Source organism: Lingula anatina, chromosome 1 (assembly GCF_051362555.1).
Source record: "Lingula anatina isolate TDL-2025a chromosome 1, LinAna3.0, whole genome shotgun sequence".
NCBI lineage: Eukaryota > Metazoa > Brachiopoda > Lingulata > Lingulida > Lingulidae > Lingula > Lingula anatina.
Window position 1 is genome coordinate 47,071,364 of NC_141767.1, and position 24,660 is coordinate 47,096,023.

Genomic DNA, 24,660 nt, shown 5'->3' on the forward strand with positions numbered 1-24,660 from the left:
TGAAAATGTTATCTCCTTATTACCGAAATTCCGGTTGCTACTCGTGAATTCATCTATTCTGTAAGTGTGATGGAAAGCTAACTCAAGCTTGTACCAAATATGAATTTTTAGGAATAATAACAATTTGTAATCAACAAAAGATTTATTCCCTGATTTTTTTCATTAATTTTTGTACGAATAATAACCCCAGTCATGTAGCATTTGCAAAACGTTTTCGGAAAGGCGAAGTGATTGAATAGTTTGTATCAAAACAAAACCAATTGCAAAACTTAAGGTCTAACACTAGGGAATAGGAATCGAGATCAGTGACCCACAATGGCAACAGATTGCAATGACATAATGCCGCCACGACAAAAAAATAAATGAATGTATAGATAAATGAATCTGGAAAACGCGTTAACAGTAGATAGTGTTGAGAATTCATAGGGTGGTTTTGAAGTTGCATATTAAGGAATAAGCACCAAAACCGCATTGACAATCCACTTGAGGTAGTATTTTGTGACAATTTCCTTTTTATGTACAGACACAGATGTGTCTGTACATATAGCCATCATCTGCGTCTGTCGTCGCCGTCGTCGCCGTCGTCGCCGTCGTGCACTTTTACCGATAACACGATAAGTGGAACACCGTTTTTGCTTTTGGCTTGAAACTTACAGAACTGGTGAATATTCCTAATACGCAGGTCAAGTTCGAAAATCAGCATGATCGGGCCATTTTTAGGGAAGTTATGCTGTTTTTTCACTTTTTTCAGCATATATGCAGCACCGATAACACGATAAGTGGAAAACCATTTTACCTTTTGGCTTGAAACTAACAGAACTGATGAATATTCATAATACGCAGGTCAAGTTCGAAAATCAGCATGATCGGGTCATTTTTAGGGAAGTTACGCTGTTTTTTCACTTTTCTCAGCACATATGCAACACCGATAACACGATAAGTGAAATAACATTTTACCTTTTGGCTTGAAACTAACAGAACTGATGAATATTCATAATACGCAGGTCAAGTTCGAAAATCAGCATGATCGGGCCTTTATTTTAGAAGTTATGCTGTTTTTTCACATTTCCTCAGATTCAATTATTAGGCATGTTAACAGTCTCATTATTTAACTAATAAGATACGTAAAAGTGTTTGTTTGATATTTCCTGCATCTTTACAACATTGTTAATTGATTGTGTAAAAATGATGGTAAACTTGTTATCGTGTATTGTGTAATAAAGTGTCAAAAATGGAAATAAACTCATCATTGCAGTTTGTCAGATTCAATCATCCACTATGTTCAGAATCTCAGAATGGAGGAAATTGGACATTAAACACTGTTCTATTGATATTTTTCCCATCTCATCAATTTTCTTAGTTGGTCATATAAAAATGGCAACAAACTGTTTATTTTGTTTTATGTTAAAATATGTTAAAAATGGAAATAAACCCATTTCAGAACAGTGCTGTCTTGTTTACATTTTGGCATTTTTAAGATGTGACTTTGAAGTTTCATGAGCCTGCAGACCTTTGCTAATCACATTTTCTGAATATTCATGATACTAATATTTTATGATTAAAAATTGATGGTCATTATGCTGTTAAACATTATGTAATATTGCATCAAAACTTGAAGAAACCCCTATTTTGGGCACTGCTCCCATGATGACCATTTAAGAAAAACCATGTCACTTACTGTTTTCAAACTTACAGGAAAGAAACATAGGGCTAAAATACAGTTTCAGTAGGCAATGCAGTCTGTTTGGTAATTTTTTTCTGGCAGTTAAACAGTTTTTTGTGAAAATTTAATTTTTCACATATTGGCATTTTCAAGGTGTGACTTTGAAGTTCCATGAGCCTGCAGACCTTTGCTAGCCACGTTTTCTGTATGTTCATGTGACTAATATTCCATTATTAAAAATTGATGGTCATTATGCTGTTAAACATTATGTAATATTGCATCAAAATTTGAAGAAACCCCTATTTTGGGCACTGCTCTCATAATGACCATTTAACAAAAATCATGTCAATTACCGTTCTCAAACTTACAGGAAAGAAACATGGGTCTAAAATACAGCTTCAGTTGGCAATGCAGTCTGTTTGGTAATTTTTTCTGGCAGTTAAACAGTTTTTTGTGAAAATTTAATTTTTCACTTATTGGTATTTTCAAGGTGTGACTTTGAAGTTCCATGATCCTGAAGACCTTTGCTTGTCACGTTTTCTGAATGTCCATGTTACTAATATTCTATTATTAAAAATTGATGGTCATTATGCTGTTAAGCATTATGTAATATTGCATCAAAATAGAAGAAAAAACAATTTTTGGTGCTGCTGCTATGATGAGCATTATGGGAAAACTGTGTTATGACTGTCAAACCTTTAAAAAAGAAACACAGGACTAAAATGCAGAATGAGTTGGAAAAGCAGTCTAATTGGCTTCTTTTTCTGGAAGTTATACATTTGAGTGAAATATTCATTATCTTTTTGGCATATTCATTGTGGGACTTGGAGCTCCCATGGACATGAAGCCGAATGGTAATCAAATTTTCTACATGTCCATGCTATTTATTGTCAATAATCAAAGATTGGTGATAATTATTCTATAATTTATTATGTAATGTTACATCAAAATTGACAATATTTTTGCATTGCTACTGCAAACATTATGAAAAGAAAACTGTGTTACTTATTATTATTTTTAACTTACAAGTATGATTTTTAGGATTGGCATGCAGTTCAAATTAGAAAGCCAGGTCAATTGGGTTATCATTTATTATTGATTTTATGCAATTTTGTGTGAAATTTTAATTTTTCTCATTCTGGCACTTTCTAAGTATAAACTTGAACTCTGATGGGCCTGAAGCCTTATGCTTTTACTTTCGGCGTTGTTACCTGTTGTGCATAATTAAAATTTGATGTTGACTGTGCAGTAAAACATAATGTATTATTGCATCAGAATTTGTAGTCTCCTATTTTGTGCATTATTGTTTTGTGCTTTTCTTAAGATGTGACTTATGGGCCTGAAAGACCTTTGAGAGGGTCAGTCTGTTAATATCCCTTGGGTATCACGTAGCTAATTTCTGAGTTATAAAGTCATTTGCCTAATTGATAGGCCATTAAAGGAGATTACATAAAGCACACTTGTTGATATTTCCTTGTAAACTCCCAAAAGTTAAGCTCTCTGCTAGATTAATAATAAGGAAGCAGTGATAATTATGCAGGTTATTATATATATATATATATATATATATATATATATATATATATATATAATCAAAGATTAAAAGTTTGAATGGCAGCTTCATTGAAATTATATTTACCTCAGGCTCTGCCTAGGAGGTTATATTTTCACCCCTGTTTGTCTGTCATCAACATAACTCAAAAAGTTATGGACCGATTTTGCTGAAATTTTCAGGAACTGTCAGAATTGGGCCAAAGAGGACAATGATTAGTTTTTAGTGGTGGTCTGGCTCAATAATAAACAATAATCAACAATTGCTGCCTTGGCAGAGGTCTGCACTCTCGGTGGTTTTCTAGTTTTGTTAGGTTTTCCTTTACAATTTTTTCTCAAACACTTGCATTTGTGACTTTTAACTCTCATCCGCTCGAGGCTCTGCACATTTTCTGTATTTCCACATAAGCAATTGTATTGTTTTTTATGTCTTTAAACATTATATAAAATTATTTTATGCACTGTCATCATTTTTCAAATATTGAGACTTTCATCATGTGACTATAGTCTCTCATGGTCCTGAAACTGTAATCTTATTGAAGGGGTGGATTGAGACCATCTTCTGGGTCTTCTTGAAGACAGGTTATTAAGTTTATATTGACTGGTATCTATTTTTTTCTGTTGGAAGACCATCAAAATGGAGGATGGATCAACATAGATACTTTGGAATACTGTCAGAAAGTATCTCAGGGTCCGCTCCTGTTATTGACCATGTTACCTGTTGTGCATGATTAAAATTCAGTGTTGACTGACAGTGCTATTATAAGCATTATTTATTATTGCATCAAAATTGACAAAATGACCTTTTTTTGCATCTTTATTTTCTGTTTTTTGTCTGTACATTTGACAGCTTTGCTGCCTTGTTTACATTTACAGATTATTGAAGACAGAGGCATTTTATACACGCTATAGAGCATACCTTTACTAACATAATAATCAGGTTGGATAAGATGAATTACACTGTAAAAACAGTGTTTAGCATTTAAATACATACAACACACGTTAGGCACCTATAGCCTACGCATTTAGAAATCTGTGTAAATGCTAAACGCGTATAGCTTTTCAAACGTTTCACAGAAGAAAAAGCTAGACACGTTGGCATTGTTACACGTTTAGCTATGTGTTTAGCTTCACCGGCATATGATTCTATAACAAGTCTATCACAAGCTAAGCACATTGGCTAAGCACTTCCCCTGCTAAGCGCGTGAGGCTGCTAAACATATGGAGCTGCTATAGGTGTGGAATTCCTTAACGCGTGGAGCTGCTAAACAACATGTTTAGCTTTTCAAGCTCGTCACCGAAAAAAATGCTTCACAATCCCATATATACGATCCCATAACAAGTTTATTTCAAGACTCAACAATTTTGCTTAACACTTCCCCTTGTAAACATATGGGGCTGTTGGAGGCGAGAAGCAGCCTGCTCGAACACCTTGTGTCCTTCCTTGCAGTAACGTGTGATTATTTAAAATAGGCCTATTAAGTAATAATCCAAATAACAAATAACGTTTTCACGACGTTATCAGCTGGTTACATGATGGTGTTGGTATAGAATAACGTCATGGTAACGTTATGGGTGTTTTTAACTCCATGCAAAATGATGCCCTTGCAGTTTTATAAGCGTTTTATAACATTCTGGAAAAACATTATTTAATGTTATGAAAACTTTTTGTATTAATCACCAAAACACGTCTTATGCTGTATGAACTACTGTTAGCGGTTAATTTCAAAATGGGCTTGGGTTAGTCGCCGACTAGAGCGGTGCGATTTGAAAAATATTCGGACTATCGTTACCAAAATAACCAGCATGTGATGAAAGCTTAAATAAACCATTATAATGAATACCCCACAATCATCCTGATGTTCTATTGTTCATTACTTCCGGAAAAATAAATGAACATCAATACCTTAACGCATTTTATCAAAATATGAAAAAAAAAATGTTTTAAAGTAAAAGTGGTAGTTGTTTCGTGTCTTTAGTAAACTAGTGAATTTTTCTAACTTGTTTTTCAGAAATATATTCCAATTAACTTCCTCGCAAGGTCAGCTAACACAAGGATGAATAAGTCTCGCTGTAAAGATGATGGTGTGAATCAACTATGTTGACAGTTCGCGGTAGCCTGTTATAGATAGAGATAGCTATAGCAGTTAAAGGTGACTGTGACTTCGCGCGCGCGCGCGTGTGTGTGTGAATGTTATGTGTGTGAGAGAGTGACTGAAACAGTTGAAAACGTTACAACCTTAAAGTTAAACAAATACACCCTACATTTATTAGGCGTCAAGCACGTCAAATCGTGTAACATGTTAATAGGTTAAACGTGCTTAGGTGCTAAACGCGTGGAAAAAATGAGACAAAACAGGCGCTTAGAAATGTGTCTCAGAGCTAAACACTGTTTTTACAGTGTATCTTTTGAAATTTGGACTTTTCATTACATGATTACAAGACATGTTTGTGCGGAATCAAACCAATGTCAGCTTTCACCAAAGCCACCCACGTCATGAGGCTAGGACTTACAGGTATCTTTATGGCTTGGCTAGACATTGTTATCAAATACATGTACGTATCCCACCACCACCACCACTGCCTCACAAGCAACACACACATTGAAAATTTTTTGTGATAGTCATTCATAGCTTCATTCTGTATATGTATACGACTACAGCTACATTATTTGGAAATTTGGCTCGCCCCTAGTAATACAAAGAAGGAAAACAAGAGGCGGACTGGTTGTTTGCTATTTCCACCAAATCCCTCTAATACATCAGTGTGAGATTACACTAAAATTGAATATTTGTGTGAAGACTTAATTTTTCATCATTTTGAGTTTTTAACCAATAAAAAAGGGTAGATCCCTGTCTGGCAAATACGGTTGTAATTTTCTATCGCATCAGAAGGTAATAGACTCATCGAAGAATCTTGAATTGAAAGAAAGACCTTAGTATCGGATGTATATATTTTGCTCGTTTTAATTTCCCCAAATGCCTGTTTGCATTTTAATACTTCTAAAAGGCCAGTGCTATTTTTCAACAGCATTTTACCTTGAAGAAATCTTTGCATGCAGCGTGGTCTCTGGAAATTTGATCAATATTTTCAACTTTTCTGTCTCCTTTTAAATTATTTTTACACATTTGTGCTTATGTCTTATTGTAAAGCGATATTTTACAAAGCAATTGACCGATCTGCATTTTGACAAATTCCATATTTTTTCTTTTAACAAACTCCCCACCTCTTATCAGTATTATTGTGTAATAATATAAAGATTTAAGACCAAATATTTTATCTAAAACATTTTTTCAATTCTTCATTGTTTTCATGAAGTAATTTTAAAGGCGATCAAATTTCCCAAATATTAGTGTTGTTTTGAATTGAATATCAAACATGTTTAAAATAAATTATGCATTAAGTTATACATTGTATTTCAAAGAACAAGGAATTTTCTAAGTTTGAACTCACAAAATAGCAGCCCGAAGTCCATATATTGTCTATTAGAACAGCTCAATGTCGCATTGGAGAATACTTTTCGGAAATAATGGATAAAAATTACCCCTGTTTAACAACACCGTGAAACATCAAATTCAGTTTTTTTATTTCTCATGAAACTGTTTCAATATAACAATAATGTCGAAAATTGTCACTATTACAAAATTAAGTTACACTGGATCCTTTTAAACGTATAAGTTGAAGTTGTTTAGTATCCAGGTAAAGCAGCCTTAGTCTGAGCAATGGCATCCAGAAGCTGTTGCCACAAATCCCCCAGATCGGACTTGTAAGGAGCCACAACCTGTTTAAGTTCCTCGAGCTTGTCAAGACCGGCCTGTTGAGCATTTTGTAGGACCTAGAATATGATATAAACTTTGCTGTAAATATACATATACTGAAATTTTAACAACGTTCTATATCAGTATATAACCAAATTACAGAACTTTACTTACGGTTGTGGTCATAAGTTTGATGTTTTCAAGATGTCCTTTGGTCTGGTTCACAGCGTCACCAAGCTTCTCCTGCACGTATGCTACAAGGTCAGCATGTTTCACCTTGAGGTTGTTCAATACGTCATTTAAGGTGTCTTTTACTTTCGCCCACCAATCTCGAAGTCCTCTCTTGCCTTTTAAAAACGATAGCGGATGGAATGTGCATATAATCGTATAAATACAATAATATTCATATTGGATTAATTTTAGCATCAAATCTCCCGCTTTATGAGAAAATTATACAAATTGCACGTGTATCAGTAATGCGTCATACATTACGTTATTTGGCGGATTTTTACGAACTGGAGAGAGGATAAGTACCTGTACGTCAAGTTCGAAAAAGGTACAGCTTCTTTTCTTTTCTTAACTAAACAAACCGTCATTTCAGAATATCAAATGACTTGGAAAACTTACCAAAAAGACTCTGGAGTCCCTTGAAGAAATTGTCGGCAAGATCCTTGAAAGCAGCGGTGAACTTGTCCTTCAGGCCACTTAGGGACTTAAGGCCGTCTTCAATGGCTTGCTTGGCTTGGGCAGTGAGGGCACCTAGAATCTGGTCTGATTCACGGCTTCACCAAGCTTTCCCTTCACGTATGCTACAAGGTTAGTATATTTCCCCTTGAAGCTTTTCATTACATCACCCAATGTGTCTTTTACTTTCGCCCACCAATCTAGAAGTCCTCTCTTGCCTTTGAAAAATGATAGCACATGAAATTTATACATACAATAGTATAACGCTTAAGCAGATAACTTATTTTATAACCACAATGATATTCATAGTGGATTCATTTTACCATCAAATCACCGGCTTTTTGAGATAGGCCTACTTATACTGAAATTTTAAAAAGATGTTTACAAATCCATTTAAAGCGAGTTGAAATTTGAACAGATCGTGTATTTTTTTTTCTGTGCTAAATATAACCCTCGGTCTTTTTCGCCAAGCCCCATTTAAATAATTATGCAATAGCGCGTGTAGTTGGCAACCTTGGTGACCTAAATTTTAAATAAGAAAAAAAGAATCAATTAAATTCAATGATCACCATTTCATAATTAGCAGATTATCATTTTATTATTTACCAATAATTAATGTTCCGAATCCATATTCCATTTAAAAAAGCAAGAAAATGATCCATTGTGATACGCAATTGGCCAAATCAACTTATAAAATTGATAAATGTTATCCATTTGAAGATACACGAATGAGACCAATGGAATCCACCCACTGAAATCAAAGATAAGTAAGAAAAACTGAATAGAAAAACTGATAGTAAAAAGAACATTAGAATTAAAAAGGCTCTCTGTGTGTCATCTCCCCGTCACTTTTTGTCCAATATAACAAAACTTCACGGCAGTATCCCCCATACCTTCTGTTCATGGGCCACGGCAGAGTTAACCTGTTCTACGGCCTCCAAAGACTTTCCAAACTCAGTCTGGGCAGCGCGGAGGACACTTGGATTAGAAAATAGCACCTTGCAATAGGCATAAATCGGTGTGACGTTCCAAATATAGCTTACCTTAAGATGAGCAATAATAATATTCCTACAGTTTTTTTTTACCATGTCAGCGCTAGTCAGCGACTTTAAAAACATGCGTAGAACGTGTAAACGATCAAAACGATTATCATATCTGGGAATCGATAAGTAGTCACTTACGCTCTCTTCTCCTCGTCCAAATCACGCTTGATTTCCTCATCAAAAACAGACCTGAAAGCACGAACTGCAGTCTGGATCTCGCCCTCAACAATAGCAGCAGCTGAAACATTGTGATATATATAAATATATACGTAATATATAAACCACGTCCTCAGCAGCTGAAACGGTGCGAATAATAAATCAATAAAAAGATAAAACGATATCTATGGAAGATTGGAGAAAAAACGAACAGCGATTACTGTTAGATATGTGACATGAGCATGTTGAGGTGAGTGTTTTGACGAAGAAGATGAAGATAGATTGATTTTGCGTTTATTACTTTTGGCTCTTTTTTAGATGCGCAAGTCAATGCCATTTACTTTATCCAAATCCATTTGCTACAATTTTTAATTCGTCTGGTTCGAACTAAATCCATTGTCATCCTCGCCACCTTGAGACCTCGTGCGCAGTGTCAAAATTCAATACAGATTATGTGTTTATTCATTGCATATCGATATTTGTAAATACATATTCTATGAATCAAAAATAAATTATATTATTTTTTATAGAAAAAAAATGCCATCTTTGCTTTAAGCACACAAATAAATTAATGTGAAGAATCGAATGGACAGAAAGCAGTCAGAGGTGGTTCACTCTTATTACAACGTAAAACGTATGTTTTTTAACAATTTATTTGTTATTTCATTATTCTTTTCCTTATTTCGAAATACCAAACCACAATGATTTCTTTGTGGATCGGAGTGTTTCTTTCGGGGCGGATAAGTGGCAAAATTTTCTATTAGAAAGTATGCTGATTGCGCCGCGTCACGTTGCATCGAAACTTTTCTTTTGGCGGACGGTCGTACAACTGTAGTTTCCCCTCTTTGTTTATTTCAGAAGATTGCGCCAAAATGTATTTCTAGATAATGGATAATTTTCATGTTTTTTTCCGGATTTATTCAAGTCAATGACATTAGCGCGTTATGTCAAATCGTTCGTTTTTCATGCATAATATAAATGCTTTAAACATTTTATTTCTTATAATTGCTCACCACCTACATAACTCTTGTTTTCAAAATTCGCTCATTTGTCACAAATTAACTTGCACTGTCCGTGTTTATCAATAAGATTAAAGAGGCGTAGTTGGGGGTACAGAGGGTGGAGTAGATCCGGTCAAGACAATGTGCTTGACGTTGTAGGCAGCCTGCACCACCTGGGTCCACAGACTTCCGAGATCCTGCTTGTAAGGCTCCAAGAACTCCAGAAGTTCCTTGGTGGCGGCAAGGCTAGCATCCTTGGCGTGGGCAAGGTACTGAAAGTGACAGATTTTGTATTGATTGAAGGTTACTTATGCTGTAGAGTTACTATATTTCATGCGCATGTGCTGAAGACATAATATTCTGCACTTGTAAGAAATTCCGAAAACGTAGCAACAAAAGTTAAACTAAATTACAAGCAATTTTAAGTCTTAGTTAAAAGAGGCTAAAAATAGGCACATCATTGCAAGTTGTGCAACTAGAGTTTTGTTACACGAAACAAACCATGCTGAAATACACATACACCAAATGTCTGGCACTGAAAAAATTAGCTTTTTTTTTTTAAACTATTACGCAGACGAAAAGTGTGTTCGAATTTTTCAAATAATTATTCATTACCTCTTGGGCGATGAGCTTGACGTTGTCGAAGTGTCCCTTAACTTTGCCCCACAGATCTCCAGCGAACTGTTTGACGAAGACTTGAAGGTCAGCGAACTTGGAGCTGAAACCTCCCAGAACCTGAGAAAAGGTGTCCTTCACTCCCTGCCACCATTCAGCTACACCACGGTCAGCCAGAACCAGTGCCACAGTCTGATGGTATATACAAAACGATACTGTTTTCGGTAAAGAACCAATTCAGCCAAATAAATTGCACGCACCCTAAACCGGCAACGTGATACCATGGCAGAAGTAAATATCAACTAATCAAGAGAGTGTTTTGATCGTTAGACTTAAGAATGTAAAACCTAAGTCTTACCTTCTATAACCCCCTTAGTAAAAGTACCTTAACAATTTAAAACAGAGCTGATTTGATGCCGACAAATTGACGTTCTTACCTCATCCAAAAGTTCTTCTTCGAAGTTTTCGAACAAATCACGCTTGCCTGAAAATAAACAAAGATGAAGTAAAAAATGCACATTGAACTTTGCCAACTGAGTTTTCAAAAAGCTCTGTAATTCAACGAAATTTCACTTCATATGACTAAAAGGCTTTGATTCCGGTGTAACGTGTAAGTTCCCCATGATAGGGTGTCCGCTTCCCATTCATTTGCACAGGTAAGCCTCGCCTAAGATTTTGACCCACATAGGTCAGATGTCCATTATAACTAAATGGAGGGCGGACTTTCTGTTACACGGACCCTCAGTTTCGTTACATCCGGCGCGTTTGACACAATGGCTTTGATAATGGTCACAAAGCTGCAATATGATAGGAATATATATATATATATATATATATATATATATATATATATTGAAGTTCAGAAACGCCAAGTACCAATAAAGAGCCTTGTACTAAAATGAAATGTGATCCACCGAACAGCATGTTCTTTGTTTTAAGAATTTGCACTTCACAAATGGTCTTAATAGAATTTGCTTGTCTCATCTTATGGTGCCGTATTGTATGCGGTCTTGCTAAGACAGCATAAACACACCGATTTGCTATATGCATTCGATCTCAACTTTACAGATAATGCATATTTCAAACGATAAATAAACATTTAAGATACAGTAAATAAGTATTTGATTCGTACCGAAAAGACCACCGAACATGTCCAATAAGCCTTGGAACCAGCCAGAAAATTGGCTCTTCAGTGTGCTAAGGATAGCCTTGGCGTCGGTCAGGTACTTGCCGCCCATTTCTTTAAGTTGATCTGCAATCTGCTTAGCCTGCTCTAGCAGGCCCTTGCCGACCTAGAAAAGAAGGCCAATTTGAGATGAAACATTTCTATCCAGTCAAAATTCAAAATACGTCACAAGCAGCAAATGCATAGTGTCTTTAGATATTTTTTATCGAACTTAGATTTAAAGAATATGAATATTGTCTGGCTCATGGACTTAAAATGAAATCAGATGTCCTTACTTTTGTACTTCTGAACATTGATAACGTAAAAAAAATCTCATACCACGTGACCGGTTGCCACAAGACTGTTGATTTTATCTGTGATATTCTTCAGTTTCCCCTCCAGTACCTGACCCAGGACAGTCTGGGTGGCTGTTGTGAGGCTATAACAAGTATCAATTCTTAATACTAAACATTTAATTTAACGCACAGGCCTTGTTTTATGATTTTCAATTAAATACGCTTTAAAATAATTGAAAGATTAGACTTATATCCAACCAAACAGCTGCTCAAAGCACTTCCCCGCTATGAAAATTAATTCAAAATTCTGTAAACACCAAATTAAAATAGCTACAATTAAAACCCAACAACTTTCCATTAATTTCACTTTCCATTTATTTCTTTTTATTTTTATCCGGACTACCGTTTATATTTGAGCATGGAATGTTTATGGCATCTAGCTACAACCACTAGAACGCGTAAGAGCAGGTTGAATATCAAACTTCTGCCGTACCAGCACGAAAAATCAATGCGACAGCACGTTTTTATGCGTTACGGGCTCGGCACTGAACGGTCGCAACGGTACTAACATTGATGGTCCTCATAATAATGCATCTGTCTTAAATTTCTGGTACTTACGGGTTGGCTTCGCGGACATGGCGTGGAGAATTGACTTCGTTCACGAGAGCCGCAATCTCATTGTCCAGATTCACTAATTACATAAATCAAAAACCAATTAAATTGCAATTGTGTTACTAACACATCAGTGCTTTACTGCCAAAGAATTGTTTATTAAAATGAGGAAAAGCTAACAAGTATAAAATGATGAGAAAAAGTAGTTTAATCAGATACATCTAATGCTGAACAAATCTACAGGGTTACTACTTAATATGGAATAACTGCCCTGGCCTGCAAACTCCCCAGATATGAGCCCAATTAAAATCTGTGGGCGGAAGTAACTCACAGAATTAATAGCTATGGTCATCGACCGGTAAATAGTGATGAACTGCGACAGGCAAATATCACTGCGTGGAATGGAATCCCCATCCAAACTCTAAAAAAACTTGTCACAGGGTATGCCATGTAGGATGAGGGCGCTGCGAGCGGCTGCTGGAGGTCATACCCGCTATTGATGACTTTCATGATTTACTGTAATGAGTTCGTTGACTGTGTAACGTATCACTGTCCGGAGGCTATCATTTTCTTTAATATCTTAGCTTAAAATTAATACTGACATCGAACTGTTGATATGGTTTTCTGGGGGTGTTCTTTTCTTTTGAATGACATCTTATGTCAGATTTGATATTATTGACAAAAATATCTCACAACAGAAGACTGGATATTTTTTATCACTCAGTGACATACTTTTTTGATGAATCAAGCCAAAAAAATTATTAATCAGCGCTCAAATAAAAAACATTCCCTATTAAGTAGTAACCCTGTACATTGTAACCTTAATACTTGCAAGTAATGTAAAACTCATCTACTTACGGCGGACAAAATCAGCCTGTGCAACAACGAAGGTGGCGACGAGTACGAAGGCCAAAAACTTCATATCTGAAATATGGAAAATTTCTCGTGGCCGCAAACCTTTAAAACTTTTCCGTGCAGCCACGAAAGTGAATTAATTTGTAAATTTCAACTCTTAACCAACTGAAAGCTTTAAGTTTAGTTAATTTGTGGTGTTCTTTCTTTGATATCATTCTGTACGTTTTTCATACGTTTCCTTGACTTTCTATATTACCATACATGGCAAGATATTTTAAAACTTATATTTCAACTCACCTCCTAGTTGCTGGGGGTGCTTATCTAAACGAACGGTGACCAACATCAGTTTTTATAGCCTTGGCTTGGGAGTGTGCAGTCTGCTTCTTATCTTACGTGACAAGGTGTGAGACGATCCTAGAAAACGGTCCCAGTACATGGCATGAGATTAGTTGTTGTCACGACTAATGTTAAATGTTCTCGATGTTCATCAGTTAGGTATCACATGCGTTCTTTGGAGATCTGTCAACCACATTGCTATTGCCCATTTGTGCAACATCTACCGACTGCTTGGATATTTGTAAATTCCTTTACAAAGATTTTGTAACGGAGAATTATTGTACAAATATAGAGGACTAGTAAAATGCACGCACAAAACGGAGGTGAAGTTTCAGCCCCCAAAGATATAGACGGATCTACATGAACAAGTTCTGACCAAGAAAAATAAGATTGCCTTTGCTCGCGATGTGCCCTTACACGTTTTAAGTGAGACCATTGTTCAGAACTTTGGTTAAATATTAGTAACAATTAATGAAAATGTTATCTCCTTATTACCGAAATTCCGGTTGCTACTCGTGAATTCATCTATTCTGTAAGTGTGATGGAAAGCTAACTCAAGCTTGTACCAAATCTGAATTTTTAGGAATAATAACTATTTGTAATCAACAAAAGATTTATTCCCCGATTTTTTTCATTAATTTTTGTACGAATAATAACCCCAGTCATGTAGCATTTGCAAAACGTTTTCGGAAAGGCGAAGTGATTGAATAGTTTGTATCAAAACAAAACCAATTGCAAAACTTAAGGTCTAACACTAGGGAATAGGAATCGAGATCAGTGACCCACAATGACAACAGATTGCAATGACATAATGCCGCCACGACAAAAAAATAAATGAATGTATAGATAAATGAATCTGGAAAACGTGTTTACGGTAGATAGTGTTGAGAATTAATAGGGTGGTTTTGAAGTTGCATATTAAGGAAATAGCACCAAAACCGCATTGACAATCCACTTGAGGAAGTATTTTGTGACAATTTCCTTTTTTACATTTACAGATTATTGAAGACAGAGGCATTTTATACACGCTATAGAGCATACCTTTACTAACATAATAATCAGGTTGGATAGGATGAAATATCTGTTGAAATTTGGACTTTTCATTACATGATTACAAGACATATTTGTGCGGAATCAAACCAATGTCAGCTTTCACCAAAGCCACCCTCGTCATGAGGCTAGGACTTACAGGTATCTTTATGGCTTGGCTAGACATTGTTATCAAATATATGTACGTATCCCACCACCACCACCAGCAACACACACATTGAAAATTTTTGTGATAGTCATTCATAGCTTCATTCTGTATATGTATACGACTACAGCTACACACACTGGACAATAGAAGTGTCACCCCTACTGAACCAATACTATGGGGGAGATAAATGACTGTGTAATGATATGCTCCTGGTATCATTTTATTAACATCAAATTTCACAAAAAATCACAAAATGAGAACAAAATATACATTCTACTAAAATATGCAGTTTCAAGTCCAAAATTAGTACTTAGTGGCATAGCCACGTGACCTAATAACAGGTGCCAGTCTACGAGGCAAGGATTCATATAATTGTCTGATGCGTTCAGGGCTTATGCTGGCCCAAGCATGAAACACTGAATATAATAGAGTTTCTCTGCTGGTTAGACGGGTATTTGTCAAAAGTTTTGACATATCATTCCACACATTTTCTATTATGTTTGCATCCGGACTCTGGGCAGGCCACATCACCCTGCCAATGTCCTGTTGGTCAAACCAATCATCAACTGCTCTGGGCCTGTGACAAGGAGCATTGTCATCCTGGTGAACAAATGGATAATTCCTGTCACCAAACATGTTAGTGATAGATGGTAACAAGCCTTACTCCAAAATATCGATATATTTCTAGTGATTCATGTTTCCATCAACCACTATCAATTCGCCCACGCCATGGATGATGATGCAGCCCCACACCATGATGAATATGCTGCTCCGGGTTCGAAAATTCAGTGCATGTGGTTCAAATGCTTTACCAGCAGTTCGCCAGCATCGTACCCGTCTGTCATCAGAGGTCAGACCAAAGCGACACTCATCAGAAAAAAATATATAGGACTAATTGTCATGGACTGTCCAGTTCCAGATCCTGTTGACCCTAGTTCACTCTACGTTGCCTGTTTTGTAACGATATAAGAGGTTTCAGTCTTGCTACCCAGCTGTACACTCTATGAGCATGTAACCGACGCCTAGCAATTTTCACAGACACATTCTTATGTGTGAAATTGTTCCACTGTGTTGTCAACTGACAAGCAGTGTCGTTTGTTGATAACCTGGACATCAAATTCAGTCGTCGGTCTTCACGGCCAGTAGTTTTTCTTGGACGACCCATCAGACGCAATTTGTCTCTTGATCCAGTGTTTCTATACCGAGACCAGACCCTCTGCACGGTTCTGACTGAACAATTCAATTGTATCGATATTCTGACATTGCTTATATTCCGCCTCTTCAGGTTAATAACTTGCACCTATAACCGTTACATAATTGCCTGTATCTTGCCATATTGGAGGAAGACAGGAATAACATTTGCTATAACCGTTACATAATTGCCTGTATCTTGCCATATTGGAGGAAGACAGGAATAACATTTGCTGTACATGTACAAGACCAACAATACAATTCCATGGTATAGCGGTTTTATACTCATTAGTCACATTATAAGTCGACCAGGCATTATAACTACCCAAGATCTGCCTACTTTTATCACTCTGAGTTAGGGGGTGACACTTCTATTGTCCAGTGTGTGTACATTATTTGGTAATTTGGCTCGCCCCTAGTAATACAAAGAAGGAAAACAAGAGGCAGACTGGTTGTTTGCAAGATCCACCAAATCCCTCTAATACCTCAGTGTGAGATTACACTAAAATTGAATATTTGTGTGAAGACTTAATTTTTCATCATTTTGAGTTTTTAACCAATAAAAAGGGTAGATCCCTGGCAAATACGGTTGTAATTTTCTATCGCATCAGAAGGTAATACACTCATCGAAGAATCTTGAATAGAAAGAAAGACCTTAGTATCGGATGTATATATTTTGCTCGTTTTAATTTGCCCAAATGCCTGTTTGCATTTTAATACTTCTAAAAGGCCAGTGCTATTTTTCAACAGCATTTTACCTTGAAGAAATCTTTGCATGCAGCTTGGTCTCTGGAAATTTGATCAATCTTTTCAACTTTTCTGTCGCCTTTTAAATTATTTTTACACATTTGTGCTTATGTCTTATTGTAAAGCGATATTTTACAAGGCAATTGACCGATCTGCATTTTGACAAATTCCATATTTTTTCTTTCAACAAACTCCCCACCTCTTATCAGTATTATTGTGTAATAATATAAAGATTTAAGACCAACTATTTTATCTAAAACATTTTTTCAATTCTTCATTGTTTTCATGAAGTAATTTTAAAGGCGATCAAATTTCCCAAATATTAGTGTTGTTTTGAATTGGATATCAAACATGTTTAAAATAAATTATACATTAAGTTATACATTGTATTTCAAAGAACAAGGAATTTTCTAAGTTTGAACTCACAAAATAGCAGCCCGATGTCCATATATTGTCTATTAGATCAGCTCAATGTCGCATTGGAGAATACTTTTCGGAAATAACGGATAAAAATTACCCCTGTTTAACAACACCGTGAAACATCAAATTCAGTTTTTTATTTCTCATGAAACTGTTTCAATATAACAATAATGTCAAAAATTGACATTATTACAAAATTAAGTTACACTGGATCCTTTAAAACGTATAAGTTGAAGTTGTTTAGTATCCAGGTAAAGCAGCCTTAGCCTGAGCAATGGCATCCAGAAGTTGTTGCCACAAATCCCCCAGATCGGACTTGTAAGGAGCCACAACCTGTTTAAGTTCCTCGAGCTTGTCAAGACCGGCCTGTTGAGCATTTTGTAGGACCTAAAATATGATATAAACTTTGCTGTAAATATACATATATTGAAATTTGAACAACGTTCTATATCAGTATATAACCAAATTACAGAACTTTACTTACGGTTGTGGTCATAAGTTTGATGTTTTCAAGATGTCCTTTGGTCTGGTTCACAGCGTCACCAAGCTTCTCCTGCACGTATGCTACAAGGTCAGCATATTTCACCTTGAGGTTGTTCAATACGTCATTTAAGGTGTCTTTTACTTTCGCCCACCAATCTCGAAGTCCTCTCTTGCCTTTGAAAAATGATAGCAGATGGAATGTGCATATAATCGTATAAATACAATAATATTCATATTGGATTAATTTTAGCATCAAATCTCCCGCTTTACGAGAAAATTATACAAATTGCACGTGCATCAGTAATGCGTCATACATTACGTTATTTGGCGGATTTTTACGAACTGGAGAGAGGATAAGTACCTGTACGTCAAGTTCGAAAAAGGTACAGTTTCTTTTCTTTTCTTAACTAAACAAACCGTCATTTTAGAATATCAAATGACTTGGAAAACTTACCAAAAAGACTCTGGAGTCCCTTGAAGAAATTGTCGGCAAGATCCTTGAAAGCAGCGGTGAACTTGTCCTTCAGGCCACTTAGGGACTTAAGGCCGTCTTCAATGGCTTGCTTGGCTTGGGCAGTGAGGGCACCTAGAATCTGCTTGGCGTCGGTGTATGTTTGGGCTCCCTGCTGCTTTAACAGCTCGGTGTAGTTGGCAACCTTCGCCAGCATCTCACTGGTGACCTAAATTTTAAATAAGAAAAAGAATCAATTAAATTCAAAAATCACCATTTCATCATTAGCAAATTATCATTTCATTATTTACCAATAATTATTGTTCCGAGTCCATATGTCTTTTTAAAAAAGCAAGAAAATGATCCATTGTGATATGCACTTTGCCAAATCGACTTAAAAATTGATAACTCTTATCCATATGATACATGAATGAGATCAATCGAGTCCAACCACAGAAATTAAAGATAAGTTAGAAAAACTTATACTAAAAAGAATATTAGAACTAAAAACACTCTGCGTGTGTCATCTCTTCGTCACTTTCTGTCCAATATAACAAAACTTCACGGCAATATTCCCCATACCTTCTGTCCATGGGCCACGGCAGAGTTAACTTGTTCTACGGCCTGCTGGAGGGCGGTCTCCAAAGCCTGTCCGAACTCGGTCTGCACAGCGCGGAGGACACTTGGAATAGAAAATAGCACCTTGCAATAGGCATAAATCGGTGTGACGTTCCAAATATAGCTTACCTTAAGATGAGCGATAATAATATTCCTACATTTTTTTGGCCTTTTTGAATATTTCTGAATATTTACCATGTCAGCGCTAGTCAGCGACTTTAAAACATGCGTAGAAGGTGTAAACGATCAAAACGATTATCATATTTGGGAATCGATAAGTATAGTCACTTACGCTCTCTTCTCCTCGTCCAAATCACGCTTGCTGATCTCCTCATCAAAAACAGACCTGAAAGCACGAACGGCAGCCTGGATCTCGTCCTCCACAGCAGCAGCAGCTGAAACATTACGATATATATATATATGTAATATAAACCACGACCTGTAGTCTGGATCTCGTCCTCAGCAGCTGAAACACGAACTGCAGTCCGGATTTCAACCTCAGCAGCTGAAAGATTATTATATATGCACTGTATGTAATATATAAAGCACATACGGCAACCTGGACATCGTCCTCTGCAGTTGAAACGGTGCGAACAATAAATCAATAAAAAGATAAAACTATATCTATGGAAGATTGGAGAAAAAAACGAACAGCGATTACTGTTAGATATGTGACATAAGCATGTTGAGGTGAGTGTTTTGACGAAGAAGATGAAGGTAGATTGATTTTGTATTTATTACTTTTAGCTATTTTTAGATGCACAAGTCAATACCATTTACTTTATCCAAATCCATTTGCTACAAGTTTTAATTCGTCTAGTTCGAACTAAATCCATTGTCATCCTCGCCACCATGAGACCCCGTGCGCAATGTCAAAATTCAATACAGTTTAAGTGTTTAAGTTTGCAAATCAAAATCTGTAAATACTTTTAATACATATTCTATGAATCAAAAATAAATTAGATTAGAAAAAATTTCCATCTTAAGCACACAAATAAATTAATGTGAAGAGTGAAGAATTGAATGAACAGAAAGCAGTCAGAGGTGGTTCACTCTTATTACAACGTAAAACGTATCTTTTTTAACAATTTATATTGTTATTTCATTATTCTTTGACTTATTTCGAAATACCAAACCACAATGATTTCTTTGTGGATCGGAGAGTTTCTCTCGGGGCGGATGAGTGGCAAAATTTTTGTATTAGAAAGTATGCTGATCGCGTCGCGTCGCGTTGCGTCGAAACTTTTCTTTTGGCGTATGGTCGTACTAGTCTCCCCTTTCTGTTTATTTCAGAAGATTGCGCCATTGCGTATTTCTATATAATGGATAATTTTATTTATTTATTTATTTATTTTTTAGCGTCTGGATTTATTTAAGTCAAAGGCATTTGCTCACGCCCGTGATGTCGAATTATGCGTTTTTCATGCATAATATAAACGCTTTAAACGTTTTTTTTTTCTAATAATTGCTCACCATCTACATAAAACTTGTTTTCAAAATTCGCTCATTTGTCACGAATAAACTTGCACTGTCCGTGTTTATTAACAAGATTAAAAACGCGTACTTGGGGGCACAGGGGGTGGAGTAGATCCGGTCAAGACAATGTGCTTGGCGTTGTAGGCAGCCTGCACCACCTGTGTCCACAGACTTCCAAGATCCTGCTTGTAAGGCTCCAAGAACTCCAGAAGTTCCTTGGTGACGGCAAGGCTAGCATCTTTGGCATGGGCAAGGTACTGAAATTGACAGATTTTGTATTGATTGAAGGTTACTTATGCTGTAGAGTTACTATATTTCATGCGCATGTGCTGAAGACATAATATTCTGTACTTGTAAGAAATTCTGAAAGCGCAACAAGCAACGAAGGTTTAACTAAATCACAAGCAATTGTAAAGTCTTAGTTTATGAGGCTAAAAATAGGCATTGCATCATTGCAAGTTGTGCAGCTAGAGTTTTGTAACACGAAACAAACCGTGTACTGAAATACACGTACACCAAATGTCTGGCACTGAAAAAATTAGCTGTGTTTTTTTTCAAACCATTACGCAGATGAAAAGTGTGTTCGAATTTTTCAAATATTTTTTTTACCTCTTGGGCGATGAGCTTGACGTTGTCGAAGTGTCCCTTAACTTTGCCCCACAGATCTCCAGCGTACTGTTTGACGAAGACTTGGAGATCAGCGAACTTGGAGGTGAATCCTCCCAGAACCTGGGACAAAGTGTCCTTCACTCCCTGCCACCATTCAGCTACACCACGGTCAGCCAAAACCAGTGCCACGGTCTGATGGTATATTAAAAAAGATACAATTCTGCATTAAGGAACTAATTCAGCCAACTATATTTCATGGCAAAAAAATATATCAACTAATCTAGAGAGTGTTTTGATCGTTAGACTTAAGTATATAAAACTTAACCTTCTTAGTAGAGGTACCCTAAAAATAAAAATAGAACTGATTTATTGCCGACAAATTGACGTTCTTACCTCATCCAAAAGTTCTTCTTCGAAGTTTTCAAACAAATCACGCTTGCCTGAAAATAAACAAAGATGAAATAAAAAAAAATTCACATTGAACTTTGCCAACTGAGTTTTAAAAAAGCTCTGTAATTTAACGAAATTTCACTTCATATGACTACTTTTTATTGATTCCGGTGTAACGTGACAGAGAGTTCCGCATGATAGGGTGTTCGCTTCCCATTCATTTGCACAGGTAAGCTTCGCCTAAGATTTTGACCCACATAGATCAGATGTTCATTATACCTAAATGGAGGGCGGACTTACTGTTACACGGACCCACGGACCAAGTATCAACCCCAACTCTGAGTTTTACGAAGGTATTCTAGAAGGTATGCCCGATAGTCAAGAAGTGTTTATTTTCAGATCTCGTGTTTTTTTTAAATTTATTTATTAATTTTAATTGTGCGTAAATGCTCCGGACAGTTGCGCACTCTGTACCACACCCATATGTATATATATATTGGAGTTCAGAAACGCCAAGTCAGAATACAAACACAGACACATACACACATACACACACACACACAGAATGTCCTTCGTTTTAAGAAGTTACCCGCCACAAATGGTCTTAACAGAATTGGCTTGACTTACTATATGGTACCGTACTGTATGTGGGCTTGCTAAGACAGCATAAACACACCGATTTACTGATGCATTAAACTTTACAGATAATATATATTTCATAATAGAAAAACATATAAGATACAGTAAATGTGTATTTGATTCGTACCGAAAAGACCACCGAATGCGTCCAAAAAGCCTTGGAACCAGCCAGAAAATTGACTCTTCAGTGTGCTTAGGATAGCCTTGGCGTCGGTCAAGTATTTGCCGCCCATTTCTTTAAGTTGGTCTGCCACCTGCTTAGCCTGCTCTAGCAGGCCCTTGCCGACCTATAGAGAAGAGCCAATTTGAGATGAAAAGTTTCTGATTTCTATCGAGTCTTTACCATAAAAGTACAAACAAACTTTGGTAATTCATAACACGTCACGAGCAGCAATTGCAAAGTGTCTTTGGATATTTTTTTAATCGAATTTAGATTAAAAAAATATGAATATTGTCTGGCTCAGGGACTATAAATGAAATCCGATGTCTTTATTCTTGCACTTCGATCTGTACATTGACAGTGTACAAAAAAAAAAAAAAAAAAAAAAAAAAAAAAAAAAAAAAAAAAATCACATACCACGTGACCGGTTGCCACAAGACCGTTGATTTTGTCTGTGATATTCTTCAGTTTCTCCTCCAGTACCTGGCCAATGGCAGTCTGGGTGGCTCTTGTGAGGCTATAACAAGTATCAAATCTTAAAATTAAACATTCAATTAAACGCATTTGCCTTGCTTTATGATTTTTAATTAAATGCGCTTTAAAATGATGAAAATATTAGACTTACATCCAACCAACTAGCAGCTAAAAGCACTTCCCCGCTATGAAAATTGATTAATTCAAAATACTGTAAAATTCAAATTAAAATACCCAATTATTTAACCTTCCATTAATTTCTTTTAATTTTTGTCCGTAATATTTATTGTTTAAATTTGAGCAACCACTAGAACTCGTAAGAGCAGGTTGAACTTCAAACTCCTGCTGTACCAGCACGAAAAATCAATGCGACAGCATACTTTTATGCGCTTCGGGCTCGGTACTGACCGGTCGCAAAGGTACTAACATTGATCGATGGCCCTGATAAAAACTGCATCTGTCTTAAATTTCTGGTACTTACGGGTTGGCTTCGCGGACATGGCGTGGAGAATTGACTTCGTTCACGAGAGCCGAAATCTCATTGTCCAGATTCACTAATAATGATATAAATCGAAAACTATCTGTTTTGACTGTGACAAATATCGTTACTAACATATCAGAGTTTAACACCCAACATTGTTTCTTTAAATAGAGAAAAAGTTGTAAAGTCAGAGAATGCTGAATGAATCTAACCGAAACACTTGCAAATAATGTAAAACTATTTTACTTACGGCGGACGAAATCAGCCTGTGCACCAATGAAGGTGGCGACGAGTACGAAGGCCAAAAACTTCATGTCTGAAATATGGAAAATTTCTCGTGACCCCAAACCTTAAAACGTTTCCGCACAGCCACGAAAATAAAGAAATTTGTAAGTAACTACTCTTAACCAACTAATAGCTTTATATTTACTTGTAAATTTGTGGTGTTCTTTCTTTGATAACAATCTGCACGTTTTTATATACGTTTCATTGACGTTCATATATAACCATACATGGCAAGATATTTTAAAACTTATGTTCCAACTCACCTCCTAGTTGTTGTGGTGCTAATGTGGACGAACGGTATCCAACGTCGGTTTTTATAGCCTTAGCTTATGGGAGTGTGCGGTCTGCTTCTTATCTTACGTGACAAGGTGTGAGGCGATCTTAGAAAACGGTCCAAGCACAGGGCACACGTTGGACATATTTGAAGAGCATGACTGATTGGTGAAATCGGTTGTTGTCATGACGAATGTTTAAATACATGTATTATCTGGCGTCATCATGAGATAGCCTCTGCGTTGATTTGGAGATCTAACTTCTAACAAATATAATGGGACATGCGACTCTTGCTTGGGTGCTATTAATGCTCAACCTGTCACATGTCACATAGATTATTTCAAATTCCTTTAGACATAAACTGTAATGAAAATGATTGTTGGGGGCCAGCAGTGCACAAATATAATGTAAAGTTTCGGCTGCCAAAGATATTTTATAGACATGGACATGCTCTGCACGAAGAAAAATGAGATTGTCTGTGTGCGTTTGGCGCCCTGAGAGGTTTAAAGTCAACGCATTTAAGACAGTTCGTTGCGAGACCATTTTTCATAATTTTGTAAAAAAAATTTGGTTAGTAACAATAAATACAAAAATAGTATTTTCTTCTTGCTGAATTTCTGGGTGCTACAAGCAAATTCCTCTTTTATTAATGAATGCGTAAATGGTGACCCCAGTTTTTAACAAATATGATTTATTACGAGATATAAATATTTGATACCATCATAGGAATAGTTCCCTAAAAAATTAATTTAATGCGAATAACCAACCCAATACTGTAGCATCTACAGAGCACTTTCGGACAGCTAGTAATTGAATATTTTTGTATCAAAATAAAACCGGTCGTGAAAGTTATCTTCTAACACTTGAAATAGAGAATTTGAGATCAGTGACCCATTATGGCAATGGGATATTGTAGGAACGACAAAAATAACAGAAATGAATGAATAGATAAATAAATCGCATTTAAATAGTGCTATGAATAAATAAGGTGATTTTGAAGTTGTATATTAAAGAAATAGCACCAAAATCG

At 36.2% G+C, this 24,660-nt stretch overlaps 4 protein-coding genes across 5 annotated transcripts in view; 1 reads left to right on the top strand and 3 right to left on the bottom strand.

The window, feature by feature from the left end:
• The window catches only part of LOC106171370 (uncharacterized), a 237,833-nt gene that overhangs the window by 44,607 nt on the left and 168,566 nt on the right, over positions 1-24,660 (top strand). The gene's annotated exons all lie outside the window — the stretch shown is intronic.
• The window catches only part of LOC106166861 (uncharacterized), a 52,683-nt gene that overhangs the window by 21,866 nt on the left and 6,157 nt on the right, over positions 1-24,660 (bottom strand). The gene's annotated exons all lie outside the window — the stretch shown is intronic.
• Positions 9,831-13,789, bottom strand: LOC106166857 (uncharacterized). 2 transcript variants are annotated; one of them, XM_013545523.2, is made up of 8 exons: positions 13,697-13,789; positions 13,403-13,509; positions 12,551-12,623; positions 11,976-12,075; positions 11,604-11,763; positions 10,909-10,955; positions 10,472-10,663; positions 9,831-10,128 (listed from the first exon to the last, which is right to left on the bottom strand). In XM_013545523.2, the coding sequence occupies exons 2-8, from the start codon at positions 13,464-13,466 to the stop codon at positions 9,946-9,948; spliced, it is 819 nt and encodes a 272-aa protein (XP_013400977.1). In that variant the 5' UTR covers positions 13,467-13,509; positions 13,697-13,789; the 3' UTR covers positions 9,831-9,945. The 2 variants fall into 2 exon arrangements, with proteins under 2 accessions (XP_013400977.1, XP_013400976.1); XM_013545522.2 differs by having other exon boundaries at positions 13,403-13,468; positions 13,697-13,784.
• Positions 17,414-23,711, bottom strand: LOC106166856 (uncharacterized). Its single transcript, XM_087009848.1, has 13 exons — positions 23,621-23,711; positions 23,323-23,388; positions 23,073-23,145; positions 22,535-22,634; positions 22,085-22,244; positions 21,322-21,368; positions 20,929-21,120; positions 20,408-20,576; positions 19,136-19,238; positions 18,808-18,907; positions 18,229-18,454; positions 17,776-17,948; positions 17,414-17,678 (listed from the first exon to the last, which is right to left on the bottom strand). The coding sequence occupies exons 2-13, from the start codon at positions 23,384-23,386 to the stop codon at positions 17,532-17,534; spliced, it is 1,554 nt and encodes a 517-aa protein (XP_086865974.1). The 5' UTR covers positions 23,387-23,388; positions 23,621-23,711; the 3' UTR covers positions 17,414-17,531.

Excerpts from the sequence above, each read along its gene's own strand:
- LOC106166857 (XM_013545522.2), bottom strand. The coding sequence starts at position 13,742 with ATGTTGGTCACCGTTCGTTTAGATAAGCACCCCCAGCAACTAGGAG. Across the intron at positions 12,624-13,402 it reads ACAGGCTGATTTTGTCCGCC|TGAATCTGGACAATGAGATT; the intron begins GTAAGTAGATGA and ends TTATGTAATTAG. Across the intron at positions 10,664-10,908 it reads AAGAAGAACTTTTGGATGAG|ACTGTGGCACTGGTTCTGGC; the intron begins GTAAGAACGTCA and ends ATATACCATCAG.
- LOC106166856 (XM_087009848.1), bottom strand. The coding sequence starts at position 23,386 with ATGAAGTTTTTGGCCTTCGTACTCGTCGCCACCTTCATTGGTGCACAG. Across the intron at positions 20,577-20,928 it reads TCAAGCTCATCGCCCAAGAG|TACCTTGCCCATGCCAAAGA; the intron begins GTAAAAAAAATA and ends TGTCAATTTCAG. Across the intron at positions 18,455-18,807 it reads CCGTGGCCCATGGACAGAAG|GTCACCAGTGAGATGCTGGC; the intron begins GTATGGGGAATA and ends TTTAAAATTTAG.